At 39.6% G+C, this 16,889-nt stretch overlaps 2 protein-coding genes across 9 annotated transcripts in view; one reads left to right on the forward strand and one right to left on the reverse strand.

Moving 5' to 3' along the window:
* The window catches only part of crb2a (crumbs cell polarity complex component 2a), a 28,273-nt gene extending 25,402 nt beyond the window's left edge, over positions 1-2,871 (forward strand). For both annotated transcript variants that reach the window (XM_051072711.1, XM_018699172.2), the window contains exons 11-13: positions 79-195; positions 615-741; positions 1,000-2,871. In XM_051072711.1, coding sequence (XP_050928668.1) covers positions 79-195; positions 615-741; positions 1,000-1,221 — 466 coding nt within the window. In that variant the 3' untranslated portion in view covers positions 1,222-2,871. The remainder of the gene's footprint in view (positions 1-78; positions 196-614; positions 742-999) is intronic.
* Positions 2,872-10,064: 7,193 nt separating this feature from the next.
* The window catches only part of dennd1a (DENN/MADD domain containing 1A), a 32,917-nt gene continuing 26,092 nt past the window's right edge, over positions 10,065-16,889 (reverse strand). For 6 of the 7 annotated variants that reach the window (XM_018699151.2, XM_051072714.1, XM_051072713.1 and 3 more), the window contains 3 exons: positions 16,111-16,248; positions 14,554-14,800; positions 10,065-14,189 (listed from right to left, as the gene is read on the reverse strand). In XM_018699151.2, coding sequence (XP_018554667.1) covers positions 13,122-14,189; positions 14,554-14,800; positions 16,111-16,248 — 1,453 coding nt within the window. In that variant the 3' untranslated portion in view covers positions 10,065-13,121. The remainder of the gene's footprint in view (positions 14,190-14,553; positions 14,801-16,110; positions 16,249-16,889) is intronic. The other variant, XM_018699150.2, reaches the window with a different exon arrangement.

Genomic DNA, 16,889 nt, shown 5'->3' on the forward strand with positions numbered 1-16,889 from the left:
GGCAGCAGTATCTGTAGCAAAGCAGCATATAATTCTGGTGTTTCATTCAGCATTTATATTCAATACCTTTTCCAACAGGTGGGATTATCCTCCAATACAGTGTGGTAAAGATGTCCAGTGTGAAAATGATGGTATCTGCAGTGACGGGCTGTGGGGTGCTAACTGTACATGCATGCCTGGTTTTACAGGCAGCAGGTAAGTTTTGAGATTTTACTCTCCTTATGTTAGCTTACAAAATATTGTATTGATGAATATCTTGCAAAAGTTATATTTCCTGCTTTACCTCCAGCCATGTAGATAATGACAAAAAAACATTCACAGCAACCTGTCCAGCTCCAGTGAAAACTGTTCATGGAGTGATGGAAACACATGATGTTGCTGAGATTTATTATTTGAGCCAGATGAATGACATTCCAGTTGAAGCAGAGTCAGAAATGTCAGAGGCTCATATCTTAAAACCTGGACAAATAAAACCAAAACTATTTTTACAGCAAAACTACCAGTTATTGCTGAGATAACTGGCTCATTGTCCAAGTGATTTGTACAGTACTGTATATCTGCACTTTCCCAAGTGTGTTTATGCTCTGTTACTTCATGCTTTTTTTGTCTTGCAGTTGTGAAACAGAGATTGATGAGTGTGAGTCTAACCCCTGTCGAAACGGTGGTTCCTGTTTGGATCGATTCAACATGTTTGTGTGTGAATGCCTACCTGGCTACAGTGGTCCAACCTGTGACACAAACGTATGTTTGTTACATTTTTCATGTTTACTATTATATGGGTCAGTGAATGTATATTCTGTACTTCTGTACAAAAATGTATTTTGTTATTTTTGACAGTGAAATATTGAAATTCCTCAACAAACAACCATTTGATTTCTATATTTATCAAGGAGCTGAGGCATGAAATTTCAAACCAAAGAAGTAATAATGACACTTGTTGACACTTTAGTCCATATCTACATTAGTAAGGCTCAATCTCTGACTTCTGTGCCTTTGCAGAAACAAGCTCATAAACAAGGCATCCCCTGGCTGGTGGTAGCCATCCCGCTGCTCTGCTTCTGTGTACTGATTCTGACCATCAGCTTGACCTTCATGGTGCTCACGGCGAGGAAGAAGCGCCAGTCAGAGGGTGCATATAGCCCCAGTGCTCAGGAGCTGGCTGGAGCTCGGCTGGAGATGGACAGCATGCTCAAAGTCCCACCAGAGGAAAGACTCATCTGACACAAAGGGTCAGAGGTGATCGGAGCACTGCGGACAGGTGGACAGGACTAACTGTGAAACTTTTAGTGAACACCTGGGCTGCACTGACAGATATTGTAGGATACACCCCCCTGCTGGTGGAGACCTGGTACTGACCTAGTGCTGTTGTGCATTTTTCACAAAAATGTGTCACTATGGCAGGGCCTTGATAATAATGTAGTTAATGTACAGAGGATTTAAGGGCTTTATTTCAGGAATCACTGCACAGTCAGTCACTAAAAACACAAGTATACAAAGGGTGGAAAATGACTGCTGGTATTTCCATAGTCAGAGGATCATGGCACAGCTGGACTGGACTGCATTTGTAGAAAAGCCTTATCATAGCCTTATTATAGATGCTAGGGGCCCCAGCAGCATCCAGCACAGTCAAACCATTTAGAAAAAATGTGGCTCCAAGAAAACTCAGACTGTACTGGAGTGATTGAATAGAAGAGTGATACAATTTATTTTTCTAGTATGAGTGTATTTGTTGCATTAAGACAAAGTGCAATGGAAACATTAGTGAATTAATGCTGACATACATCATACATGTGACTTAAATGTCACTCATCACTTCCAGACAAAAACATCACATCTGTGTGAAGCAATGAGGAGAATGGAGCCTTCCTCACATTAATACACTCCTCTTTATTGATCTCATAACCTCTCAACTAACTCCTTATGTTCACTGAACAGTCGTGGATGGAAAAGTGCATTAGAAGATTAGTAAGATCAAGAGCATTACATAAAACATTACTGAATTCTGAAAACAGCTAACCAGGATACATTGGCATGTAGGATCAGAGAGTCAGTCTACCCCTGTCCTGGGTATAATCCTGGAAAGTTGTCATGTGCTGTTACAAACACAAAGACCTTTGTTGTGACTGTTACAGAGACTTTCCCATCCTAACAACAAAACAACATATATATTTGGACTCATGAATAAGGGATGGTGGAGAAGTTTCACTGTAGCAAATAAAAGGCAATATTCAGTGTATCGGAGGAGGCATAAACTACAGAATGAGCACTGCTGTACAATGGAATTAACTGTTTGTAATTTGGGGAATAGAATTGGAAAAATCCATATTGAAAAGATCTAATGCAGATTTTAAAACAACGTCATTTTATTTTCAGTTTTAGGGCAAGTAGTTGTGTTAATGACATCGGAGTTTGTACAGTTTGTATATTTTTTTTATTCAGAGTTATAACTTTTGTTGATTTTTTACTTTTACTAATAGCGCCTCACATGCACAAAGGAAGTGTCTGCTCATGTTGGTCTCGACCTCTTCAGCAGCAACTTCACATTTGTTAGTTTGTTCAGTGAAGAACACTGAAAGCCAGGCAAATTCCAGACAGCTTCTGTGCATGTGAAGTTCTCAGTATGTACAGTATGTAGAAGAGACTTTTAGAATACAAGGTTGAAATACTGCACCAAAATAAAAAAGGAATGAATGACCTATCCTCAAGTGTGAGTTTTGGAGAAAAAAATATGAATTATCCTGTAACACACTGTAATATAAAAAATGCAATGTACAGTATTAGTTTTTTAAACAACATGTTTTCATTTCTTTCTATTTTGATGTACAAAATGCCAGGATGTTTTATCGATAATGTATAATAAACATGCAATAAAGTGAAATGTTCTCAAGTGTCATATCTTATTCATCAACACATTCATGCCCTTGAGCAATTCACCTATAGACTACATGTGTTTGGATCATGTGAGGAAACTGAAACAGTCAGAGGAAAACCATGTAGATTGCACAAAGAAAGAGCTTTTTTGAAAATCACTGCTGTTATGTATTAGAAATGTAACAGCAATTAAAAGATGTAAGCAAGCATTGTGAAGAATTCTGGTTAGGCTGGCAAGACAGTCTTAAAACATATAGGTTGGTCCTCTGTAATGTCTGAGCTGCATATTACTTCTCATTAATAGAAGGAGATAAAAACAATCAGGTCTCTTTTGAGCACTGTAGCCAGACTGACGGTCACAGCTCTACTGATCCATGTATTCCTAAACAACTTTATGAGCATCTTTAATGGTAACATTCTATACTATTGTTACCATTAAAGACTATTAGACAAAATCTCCACCTCCTGCCTTCATCCAGCACTGATTTATCTCCAACCACAAGATCCTTAGAAACAGCTGTAAAACCTGATAGATACTTAGACTGTTTTTCTCCAATCGACTTTCACCAACCAACTTCAACAATTTCTTCATTTAAACCATCGACCTGTCTCTTAGACTCAATCCCAACTGGGCTGCTTAAGGAAGTTTTACCTTTAGTTTTTTAAATACTTAATTTCCCGTTTACAGATTTATAGGAAATTAAATACACACGATGTAAACCTCAAATGGAGGATACAAAGAACAAAGGGAAATCATAAGCAGGTTAGAGGAAAGGAGAAAACAAAAACCAAAGAGGCAAGAAAAGGCTGCAGGACAATTTGCAAACACAACATGAATAGACTTTTTAAAAAATAATGGACAAGCAGTTACAGTAATGATATGAGTGTAACAGTCGGATCGAGTACCACAACCACACCTAAGGCGTAATGTGAATCTGAGTCTATATGACATTGTGGAAGGGACCCTGTATTTATACTCAGAAGTGTCTGCTGAGCATCCCACCATGGCCAGGTTGTGATCAGGCAGAATGTCTCTGTCATAGGCCTTTGAAAGCCCCTTTGAAAATTGCAGACCAGAAGCTGTACAGTGAGAGGCAATACCAGAACAGGTGTGCCAGTGAGCCCTCAGATTGACACATTCAGGAGACACAAAGGGGAAAATGCAATTCAGTCTGGTTTTTGAGTAATGCAATCATCACCTGTACTGGATCAACCTGTACCGTAAGTTGACAGAGCAGTGGTGAATCTGAGATGTTGCCTCCTCCCAAAGCTCTGCAGATATCTCTGAGTTCAAACCAGTGGCCCAGGCTTCCCTCATAAAGTCCATAGGGGCCACACAAGTAAAGCAGTTCACAAATATTGATATTAGCTGGCTGGAGTCTGGAGGAAGAAGGAGCTTTTCAAGAAAGGGGGGAGTGGTGGAAGTGACTCTGAAATGTGGGCATTCTTCTTTGACATAGTGTTTGACAGTGTTGTGTTTGATAGTGAAAAAAGTAAAAAAAGTTGGGAGATTAAATTTTGTACTTAATTGAACAAATGATGCAAATTGGCCATCAATGTATAGAACTAGGAAAGATCTAATACCCCTCTCCCTCCAGACTGCAAACACCGCATCTAACACTGCAAGCTTAAATGAGTGATTTTGGCAAATGGGAGCATGTATAGAAACACTATGAATGTGACGAGCTGTTTTTATCTGAGTATTCATAGAATTCCTTCGGATGAAATTTCACTGAATTTCTTTATCTGGTGGAGCAGGAACAGATAACAAAAGGGCGGATGAGGTGAGGAGTTTTTAACTAAGGGTTTTATTTCAATTTTATCACCTCCAGTTTTCCAGTAGTTAAAAACACAGGAGTTAGCTGCCCAATAGCAGTGTTTAAAAACTGGTAGATTGCAACCACCCCTCTTGAGGGGTTTTTGCAGATGCACTTTAGATATCCTACGTAATTTGTGGCCCCACACAAAAGGTAATACAGTTGAATCAGAAGAATTAATTAGCAGTGCTAATTATGGGTTAGCAGTCCTTTGAAGTAGCTGTGATTATACCACTTGTTAAAAAGCCTACTCTCAATCCAGACATATTATCTTAGCTATAGACCCATATCTGACCTTCCCTTACTCTATAAAATCCTTGAGAAAACAGTTGCAAATCAGTTGTGTGACTTTCTGCAGAACAACAGTTAATTAGAGGATTTTCAGTCAGGATTCAGAGTGCATCATAGCACAGAGACAGCACTGGTCAAAGTTACAAATGACCTATCCTATCAAGGCGGTGTTTCTTATCATTTTGATTGTTGCTGTTGTTATTATACATCTTTATTAAACCATGTTCACTGTCCTGGTTGGCATCGATTCTACACTTTCTACTGGAGGGATGGAACACCATTCTTCCAAAAGTAATTGGAACTGTAGTAATTACATTAATTAAACAGCCTACACAATACATAAATTACACATTAATCATGGGAAGGTAAATAACAAATATACAGTGTCAGAACTGCATCAGGCTGCTTCACCGAGCTGTCAGGCTCTCCATTTTAAGATGAGGAGCACTGGCTCTTCAGTGCTCTCCGACGCCCGGCACATGAGCACTGAGGAGCTAACTGATGATCATACTGGGTGCTCTTTAGCATGAGGTGGAGAGCCCAAGTTATATTTCTATCATGTTAGTGGCTTAAGAGAACATTAGATGAAGGCCAGTATTTCCCATGTACTTTCTCTCTCTCTCTATCTCTCTCTCTCTCTCTCAGATTATGGAGTTTATTGTGTTGCATACTCATTATTAATAACTAATTAATGTATTATGTAGGCTATTTAATGGATGTAAATACCATAACTAATGTTGCCTTGCTAGCTAATGATCAACACTGATATTTGAAGTAGGTGCAGTGCACATCATGCTTTGGAGAGAAAGCCTGTCTCTGTCATGGCTCTCTGTATATACACTATAAATATACACTATATATATATACACTATATGTATATATACTCTGTATATCGTGTGCGCACAAATTAATCAAAACATGGAAATGCTGAAAACATGCCCTCAATCTATATTTTTATTCTCTCTATGACCACTCCTTGGCTCCTTATGCTCACATCTAGCACCAACTGACTGTGAACACATCCACTGAATAAACTCTGGGGTTCTGTCCAACCACAAAGTGTTGTCCCTCCATTTCTGTAATCCGAAATGTGTGGTGAAATGTTGTTTTGTTTTCTGAATTGTCTTTGTGGTTTGACCTGCAGGGCCACCGTAGTGAAGACCATAGCAAATGATTCACATCATTTTCATACTCATCAAACCATTCAGTGACCCTTTGTGCCCTGTGGATGGGGGCATTGTTATCCTGGAAGAGACCTCTTCCATCAGGACAGAAATATTTGACCATAGGACAAAGGTGATCACACAGAGCAACTTTGCAGTGACCCTTTGCTTTAAGGGACAAGTGGATACAAACCATGCCAACAAAATGCCCCAGAGCATAACAGTAGAGATTAAGCATTCAGGCCTGTGCCATTCTTATGGTATATGCCATATATGTGTCCAAGAATATGGTGATGATCCATCGGACCATATCACTTTTTTCCACCTCTCTGTAGACCAGCATCTATGGTTTTTGTGCCATTAAGCTGATGTGAATTCATCTTTGTAATAAGGGGTTTATGCAACCCTATTATATCCCTCTCTGTGTAATTGTCAACAGACTGCTCTTGCTGACACAGTCTGATCACATTCTCAGTCACCTGAGGAAGAGTCGCTCTTCTGTTGGATATTTCACTAACGCACAAGCATCAGTGGCATTATTGTGTATTAATTTCCAACCTTATTCACAATACAGAGTGAATGACAGAGCACTGAGGTTGTGTGTTACATTAGCTGCAGTGAAGCTAACATGCAGAACAAGCACAACAGCTGCAGACAGAGATACTCACAACTCTCCTACTAGTCTAACTAACATTACACCAAGAACAAGCAGGACAAACAATACTGACCTACTGGCTCTGTGAAACAGCAAAACTGAAGTTACCAATCTGTCAAGCAGAAACAGAGCAACCTGACGTCTCTCCACTGCTGGAAAGCTGTACCAATGAGGAGAAGACCTTCCTCCTGGCCTGATCATAGTTTCTTTTTAAAATGATATTCCTCTTAGGCTGCTTGTCTGTCATTACCCTGTCTCTGCTTTGTGGTGTTAGCATGCAGTAGAATTGCCTTTTTTGGCTTGTCAAGCAGAAGGAGAGCTGAATTTTTTGGATCTTTTTGCATTATGCCATATACTGTAAATACTGTAATTATATACTGTAAATTGTAATTTGTACATTTTATTTTTATAGTATTTTATATATAGCTGCTCTCTATATGCATATTTATTGCAACACCCTTTCTATGTACATCACGGCTGCTGTTTTTATTTCCACATTACTCAAGTCACTGCAATGGAATTTTGTTCTGATGTGCACTGCAAGGTATAATATGAATGACAATAAAGCCTGTCTAAATCTAAGTCTAATTGCAGATAATCCTGGTGTCTTTGACTGGGTACTAGCTATAGCTAGCTACAGACAAGTGTGCTTGTCAGGCTGCTGTTGATTTACTTCAACAGTCTGCTGTGAGCTGAGGCATCACTGATCACTGTTTTTCTGACAACTTATGATCCAGACATCTGATGACTAAAATCCTTCATCTAGTTAAAATCTATAGCTAAAAATGATCAAGAAAGAAAAAGTGTCTGGTGGAAATATACACACAACATAGATCTGGTTGTTTTTAGACATTTTAATGCAGAAACGTTAAATAAGCAAATTATGTTGTGACTTTTAGCTGTGTCTTCAGCTCGGCTTGCCTATGTATGCAAAAGTCAGACTTCACTTTTCCCAAAATCTTCCACTGAGGTTGATGCCAACCCTAGTCTTACACGGTAGTGGAAACAGCTGTGGAGTGAGACTGTAATGCTCATTTCACTTAAAAACAACAGGTGTTGGATGTATGAAAAACTGAGACAGAGTAAAAAGGCCACATTGTTGATCCGCTGTTATAGAACATGTCAGGGTGCTCTCACACCTGTGGCATAGTTTGATTCATTTTTAGACCAAATAAAAAAGAAGTATAGTTCCTACAGTTATTTAGGAGATCACCTTGATGGTTCCCACTATCACCAAATGGCTTGTGTAAATTTAGAACTTTATCCTTTGAATTCAAGTTTATCACATACAGTCACAGATAGCCCATTTACACCTGACATTAAAATGGCAACAAAATGCATGCAGTACGTACTGGTATTGGAACGCAATAGGATCAACCAGACTGCATTTGGAAATGGTCAGGTCCACACTGTGGCCGGATCTCAGCCAGGTGTAAATGTAACAGAGTTAATATATAGCATGTGTGATTCCACTTGCCACCCCTCACTCTGTTTATTTGATTAATTACAGTTTTATTTTATCGTCATTAAACGCAGCACCCCTGCTGACTAGGGTCATGCACCCGGGGAGATAGCAACAGCTTTGCTGCGCTGTCTCCCTGGTGAGTGCACACATTGTTATCTCTGTAATTATTTTGGATCATTCATCTTAATTTCATATCTAAGTGGCTGTTTTATGTTATTATATTTTTGTAACACTTTAGTTCCCTATCGGTTGAGCATATTTTTTTGTGAGAGTGACGATGTTTCAACTTAATTGTTTGTAGAGTGATTAGCATGTGGTGTGTTAGCTAACATGCATTTTTTTTTTTTTTATTTTAGCTCACAGTGTGAGAGCATGTTTGGGTGTTTCAGCAAACACCCAAACATGCAACAGTGGTTTGGTCTCCGTTTGGTCATAATTAACACAACGCACGAACACTACAGCTACATAAATACAATCTGCCCAGCAAGTTGAAAGGTCACCTAGCTCCCGCTCTTTGTTCTAGCTTAAGCAAGCCCAGTAAAAGCTACAAGTTACAGAGGTAGCCAGCAGGTGCTCCTCTACAAAAGGTGATTTGAAATGAGCATAGTCTTTTCCTGGCATTGCTCTGTGTGTTTTTGCTAAGGTATTGGAAAATGATCAGCTTAAAAGTTGAGCAATGCATTAACTTGAAAAAAAAAAAAACAGCAGCTGAATCTTTTCATATATTCTATGGGGAACACTGCTTGTCACATGCATGTGTGTTTGAATGGTAAAAAAGATTTAGTGAAGGCAGAGAGGATGTCCAAGACGATGAACGTTCTGGGCGTCCATGCACATCAAAAACTTCTGAAAACATTCAACAAACTGAACAAATCGTTGGAAATGATCAATGGCTCTGTATAAGGAGAGGGTCTCCATTGATAAAGAGACAGTTCAGCAAATTTTACATCAAAATTTGAACATGACAAAATTATCCCAAAACTTTGGACTCCTGATCAAAAGGAAAAATGCAAGCAAATTTGTGGAGACATTTGATCACTTGATCAGAGTCTGTGTTCACCTGATCTAGCACCGTGTGACTTTTTCCTTTTTAAGATCAAATCTGTGCTCAAAGAACACGTTTTGAGTCTGTGTCAGAAGTTAAGAAAAGAACGACAGAAGTTCTGAGACAACGGTCCCAAGAAGACCTACTGTACTGCTTCGATCAGTGGAAGACCTGAATGCAGCGGTATGTTGATGCAGAAGGAGAATATGTTGAAGGAGAAAGACTGAAAAATCTTTATATTCAATAAAAGTGAATTACAGCATTAGTCTCATTATTTAATAGCCATACCTTGTATGGAAGTTAATAGGGCAGCCTAGCATGAAACATTTTGTTTGTTAGCATGCTTGAACCAGTACTACGGTTTAAGGAATTGTTGGTATTACTGCTGGGTTTGATCAAGAAATTCTGTAAGGTATGATTATATTTTTGACACTATTTCGTCTACATCACATGAAATTTATAGTGGTTCTCTCATCTGACCCCTGGAAGCTTGGCAAACTAGTGTTGGTCTCCTATAATGCATCTACACAGTGCACTGACTGAGGGTCAGAATCCATCCTCAAAAACCTGACATTTTCCTTTGAAATGATTTGGCAGTGTAGGTGGACTCATTGTTTCAGGCTAGTGACTCTTACCAGCCAAAGCCCACTGTTATCATTACAGACTATAGAGGGTTAGCTTAGATTCATAGTGTGTCAAAAATAACAGAGGACAGATAGAACAAAAACATTTGCCTAAGAAACCAGACAAAGTGGAGCACAGTGTTGCAGATTTTAATATCTTGATATTGATTTTAATACTTCTTTTATTTAAGTGGACATTCTGGTGGAATGATAGTGCTAAAAAGTCTGACAGTCACCAAAAACATGAGATTCACCCCCCGAAAACAACAAACTAATAGTCCCAAGAGGACCATGTTCCTGATGTATAGTGTCATGGACCAGTGTTGTGTGGAGGAAAAAACAGGTTTACAAGTTAAAATATCAGGAATCCTCCTGCTGCAACCATGAACAATATATTAAATGTTGCAGGAATATGAGCACTGAACAAGAAATCTGTCTCTGGACCAACAGACAGATGATGACAGCATTGTCATCACAGGAAAAAATGGAGCAGGGTGATGAATATGTCCTGTGTAGAGTCAGCTGTGGGATTTTAATCAGGTGAAGCTGACATGTTATGATGAAATATTTGTAATCTAAGCAAGTGCAGTAGTAGGTAGTTATCACTCTTTAATCAGTCTTAGAATAAATATAGTGTCATCTGTACACACACACAACAGCAATTAGACCTGTACAGCACTTTGTAGCTATTAGGACTTTTTGGCATTCACCACACATGGACACCCCAGGATAACCTGAAAGCATTAAAGGCTGACAGGGTGTAACAGCTACACATTTTCTGTTGCTGAAGTCCAAAGAGTTGAAATAGAAACTGGTGGCAAAATTGCGAGAACCATTATTTCTGCTCTACGCACAATGGACATTACAGTGTGTAAGCAGCCTGTAACTCATTGGCCATCACGGTCATCAAACACAGAGTAATGCTGGACAAAGGCAAAAGCAACAGAAGGAAATACAGAGTGCATAATCAGCAGCAGAATAGGCAAAAGTATCCTTTAAAATAACAGAATATACAATAAAGTATTTCAAAGTCCCCATGTATTTAATTAGACAGAAATGTTTAAAATCATTATAGGGACATTACAGTAGGCTAGTAGGTTTTTTTTAAATGTTACTTTTTAAAATGGCAGGCATGAGACATGTCCCAGGTCAGTGAGAGAAGTCAATAATGAAGGTCAAAAAAACAATATAAAATAAATCAAAAAAGAGCACTGTGCATGAGGCGACCACAAACATCAATAGGTGAATTAAATGCATGGACACATTTTGTATTGGTACCATAATGCCATTAGGATGTTAATTGACTATAGCAGACTAGGTACTAGTAATAAGACAAGCTAATCATAGAAGTTGACATCTCTAAGACATATGTGTGAGTGTGACATATATCCTCTCTCAGGGAATGCTGCGTACTATTTTTTAAGTCACAAATCTACACTGATTTATACTGAGCACTTCACATATGTGGTGGCATTAAAGACAGATGATGTGAGAAGGTGCTGTGCAAAGAATTTTGTTAACAATTAGTTAGCGTGGTGACAGGCTGTTGGCATCTGAACATCTTGAAGCAAGGCCGGCTTTGTGTGCGATTTCCTTGGGAGAGTGGCAGGAAAATTTAACACACAATATCCAAATTCTACAATCCTTAGACAGGAAGAACTGAGTCCAGGTGTTGTCGCGGCTGAGACAGTCCACACTCTCCATTTATTCATTCCATTTTTGTCATTTGACATCAGCAGGGCTGTTGGTAGTGAGGGGGAGGAAGTGTGTCTGCATGTGCATGTGGCCTTCCACCACATGACCATTCCTACCTACAGGACAAGGACCCTCTGTTGCAGTTAATGATACATCATCTCTAATTCATTTGCACGTTTAAACACTATATGCACAACATACAAGAGTAGAAGAAAATCACATCATTACAGTCTAGAACAAAAACCATAAATCACAAAAGGGATGTTAAAATTACATGAGTGTTCCACTCACAAACTGTGTTTTGGTCAAAAAAAAGATAAAATTCTTCAGATCTGGTTGATTTAGTGACACCTGTGTTTACTAGGGATGATGAAAGGTACGTTTTAATAATACAGGGCCTGGGGCTCAGTATGAGATGATGCCTGTATCAACCACTGGAGGTAACAGTACACGTTGGGAAACCACTCTTTAGGAAATTCAACAGAAGAGCAGCTGTTGCATCCATTTACAATGTAGGCAAACAGACTGTGTGCTGTGAGGATTCATTTAACAAAGAAGACAGACAACAATATCATTTGCCACAGTAAAACTGGACTAATGATCCATTATTGTGTTTTGCATTATGTCCAGTACATGCATAGTTTCCTGTGAATCCCTCTTCTGTTAGTACACAAACACAAAAACTGCTGACCATGGCTTTAATCAACAGTGAGGTTATGACATAATAAAAATCTCAAGGATTATAAAACAGATAATGGTCACCACCGCATCTGCCACCTGGTGACGTAACAGTAAGATATTTCAGATGGGTGACAGCAGAGTGCACCTCTGACAACAACTGCCTGCTGAGTGTGAACACTGTTACAACCTGTGCCATATGCTACACGTTCCTGCTATCAAACCACTCAAGTTTCATGAAATAGTGAAGAGCAGGTTGTAGCTTGAGTGATTAGCAATCTTAAACAATTAACATGAGAGGTTTACTTGTGCCTCCTGCTGAGGACGTGTATGATTCAAGGAAATCAGATCCTTGTGAAATGAAAGTTCCTTCAATGTTAGCTTGAATGGGAAATAATTTAAGTAAGCAAGTGTTTCCTAACTAATTTCAGCTAGTTACCACATGTTGTATTTACTTACTCTGGTATCCACAATGTTACAATTCATACATACAATATACATTCATACATTGACATAACCTGAAGTTACAACATGGCAGAACCCACAGATGTTGTCATCTACTCTTTACTTCTAGGCATGGTTTCATAATGCATACAAAACAAATTCATTCATCATTTTGGAAAAGCAGAAATTCTTACAGCACTGCATTCTTCAGCATGTTTTAATGTCAGTTTAATCTATTAGTCCTCTATGATTGTAAGTTGCATAAGTGGAGCAGAGTGTATTAGAGCTAATGTGTCAGTAACTGCAATGGAAGGTCCTGATTCAACAGAAAAGAATTCAACAAGAAAGTTTGCCTCAATACATATTCACAGGTTTTAGTCGAATGTTTCCCACCTCCGACGAAGGTCCTCCACCTTCTTTTTTTGGGGTGTGGCTGGCTTGGCCATAGTCAGCAGGTCGCCAAAAGGATCCAGAGCCTTCTGGCTGTCTCCCTCAGCATGAAGTGGCTTTGCCAGCATGTTCATGGTTGTACTGGGGACAGAAATGTCTGCCAGGCTGGAAAGGGCATGATTGCTGATAGAAGAGTGAGGCAGGGAGGTGACTGAGGAGGGGAGGGCTGACTGAAGCAGTCCATAGCTGGGTGGCAGAGCTGAACTGCTTGGTGAATGATGTCTGTAAAGCCCTGGTAGTGTGGAAAAGGACTGTGGCTGGGGTGGAGTATGTGAGTAAGAGCCTGGTGGAGGCCCACAGACTGCACTGAAGGGATTCCCGCTTACAGTTGGTGAGTAATGCATTTGAGGGGAGGTGTGCTGAAGAGACTGGGCAAAAGGATTTAGTGATATGTGAGGATGCACTGGGAAAGGAGGCAAGCCCTGTGGATAAGACCTAGGTGGTAGCGTTGGTTTGGAGGAAGAGGACGACATACCAATATCTACCCCGTCATTTAGTGATGTGGTACTGGTCTGTGCTGAGCTTTTAAGGGGGTCTAGAAGGCTTATGAGATCTATACTGTCCTTGGCTACCTTGGTGGGCTTCAGAAGGTCTCCATCTGTGGTCATGCTCAAGGCTTGCCTAAACTCTTGTCCCCCTGATATAGTCCTCCCTTCGACAGTCCCTGCTGCTTTCGTGCGGGACTGAACCACAGGGGGTTGTAGGACAGTACCAAGTTCAGGTGTCTTTCTGCCATGGGGACGTGGAATGGTGATGTTGCCGGGAGTAGAAGGCTCCAAAGGGTCAGGGCCCATGCCAGAGCTTTCACGGCTTGGAGAGTGGGCCTCTGTCTGCACAGGAAGTTGGACAGATGCAGGTCTGTCACAGGTAGGAGGCGCACAAACAGGCAAGGCTGTTTCTTCTCGCCCTATACTCCACAGCTTGTTGTAAGGGGTGGAGAGCTTGAGGCCTGGAAGCGTTCGTGAGTGTTCATCAATACTCAGGTCCATCCGCTGCAAACACAAGAAATAATTCAGACTATAGGTGCTAATGTGGCGAAAGTACAAATTCCAGAAATACAGTGTCACAACATTTACAAATGTTGGAGAAATAAAGACAGAGTTCATTCAGATTTTAAGAACATATGCAATACAAAATAACCCAGATAGCTGTTTTGGTCAAGGGGAAATTTCACATGACAGTGGCACTAGCAAGTTTCAGTGGTCACAAGCAATCACAAGGAATCAACATCTGAGGGCCATGAACATCCGCAACACATGTCCATGTCCGCATGTCCACAAATGTTGTCTTTTAGGACATAAAACTATTGAGATTATATTTAACAACTGTTGGCTACAGAACATATGAACCTCTGACCTGGTAGGTAAACTTTGCTTGTAACTCAACAGGATCTTTGGGAGTCCTCAGGTCCTCGAGACTTTTAGCCAAGGTGACTGGTTGGCTGTCAGGCTCGTCCTGGCAGCCGAAGATATCGCCAAGCAGATTGACATTGGAGAACTTCTCATTGACCGGGCTGGGAGGGGCAGTGTGACTCTCTGCTCCAAAACTAGGATCATCCCCTTCTATCAACTCAACCTCTTTCAGGGAGCGGTACGGCTGTGGCCTACGGAGACATTTTTTTAATTATAGGTATTTATTTCACACACTACAGTGACATCATGTTCTTCACCAGGGGTCACACTGTGCTCAACCTGAAAAAGGGCCATTGACCTTTTACCAGAAATAAAAATGGATAATTATTAATTTTATTTTTGGGTTCGAAGGTTAACATGTTGCACGTATCGCTGCACTCTTAAGTGAATAAGTTAGGTCTTTTTTTAGTCTTTTTTTCTTACTGTCAACAAATCCCATGAAACTGTGTATTAATTTGTGGAATGAAAATAGATTCCTAACAAATGTGCAATTTACTTGTGCATGACATTTGCTGAAGGAAATTGAGAAATTATGTTAAATTCTTTTCTTTCTTTTCTTTTTTAAATGAAAGCACATATTTGTAACCTGCTTACATTTCTAGTCTTAGGGCTGAGTGTCACATACAGGGATGAAAGTCAGAGAGGGAAGAAATCATGTGTTGTGTACTTAGTTTTGGTATTTTCATGGGATTCATTGACAATAAAACAAGAGTAGAAGGTAGTCAGTCTTATGATTTGGAGTTTTTGGTTTACCCTGTTGAAACCTCCATTCTTGGTGAGTTAAAAAGGACATTATTATCTAGTTTTACAGCTCAGACAGAGAATATACTTAAGAGCGGGCTTGGTGAATGCCTGCCCCTTGTTTTCACTATGGTCACCTTGAAAATGGATGCATTTCAGTAGTGACCCACTCTGTACTAGACTTCCTCAGTTAGGCCCCCTACCCTTCAGTATAGCAGAATGTTTTTTGTAGCCTTCTCCAGATCTGTGCCTCGACACAATCCTGTCTCTGAGCTCTACAGACAGTTTCTTTGACCTTGTACCTTGGTTTCTGCGGTGATATCCACTGTCAGCTGTGAAACCTTTCATAGAAGGGTGTGTGTCTTTCCAAATCATGTCCAATCAAGTGAATTTACCACAGGTGGACTCCGTATAAACATCTCATAGATGAAATGGGAAGAGGGTCTGAATACTTATGTCAGTGTGATAATTCAGTTTTTCCTTTTTAATCAATTTGCAAACAGTTGTAAAATTCTGTTTTTGCTCTGTGATCATGGGGTACTGAATGTAGGTGGGAAAAATCATTTTTGATTTTAGCATAAAGCTGCAACTACACAAAATGTGAAAACATTTAACAGGGTTTGAATACTTTCTGAATGCACTGCACGCACAACACACACACACACACGCGCACTTCAATAGAGAGAAAAGAGATGATTTGAGAAAAGCATATTAATTGATGAAAAAAAAATGATGAAAAGCCAATCACAGAGATGCGTACAGAGGCGACCACTCAAAAGGGACGGAGAAGAGAAAGCTGTCAGGAAACCCAGAGATGGAGTCATCGTCGTACTGGAGCTCGTCTCCGGATGAATCCTCAGAGAGAAAGACTGTGTAGTGGCGAGTAGGACGGATAGAGCTACGGTGAGGAAACGGAAGACAAGAGGAATTTCACAGCTCATTAACAGTATGTTAATTTAGTAAATTAAAAAGGAAGAACAAAGAAGAAGGAAATTAAGAAAACAGAGGGTTGAGGATTAGTAATCTTAAAATCAGTATTGTTTACATACACTGTATTAATATTAGAATGTTACTATACTTAGATTAGTTAATATGTGATTTATTCTTGAATGGGCCTAAAGGAGGCTGTCCGGATAGGTGAGAAGGAAAGTAGACCACAGTGACATGAACAAACAAACCAATGTTAACTGTCTTCAGTATCTTTCAACTGTAATGAGGAATGTCACCCTAAGGCTAGCTTACATATAAGCTGCATTTCTGAAACACGTAACGCTCCTCTTACAAAAACACAACTTCATTTTTAGGTTTGCTCATCTGTTATCAAACTGAAAATAATCAAATCCTCAATAAATCAAGCTTCAGGATTCAGATTCATATCTGAATCTTTTCGAATTTTGAATCTAAATCTCATGAATCTGAATCTCACTAAGACAAACAACAAAAGATTTTTTTGGAAATTCATTCACATCTCAAAATCAAATGGTACCAAAATACCACAGACATAATATAGTGAGACCTAGTTGAGAGCATAATATGAAA

This window comes from Lates calcarifer, linkage group LG9, assembly GCF_001640805.2.
Source record: "Lates calcarifer isolate ASB-BC8 linkage group LG9, TLL_Latcal_v3, whole genome shotgun sequence".
Taxonomy (NCBI): Eukaryota; Metazoa; Chordata; class Actinopteri; family Centropomidae; genus Lates; species Lates calcarifer.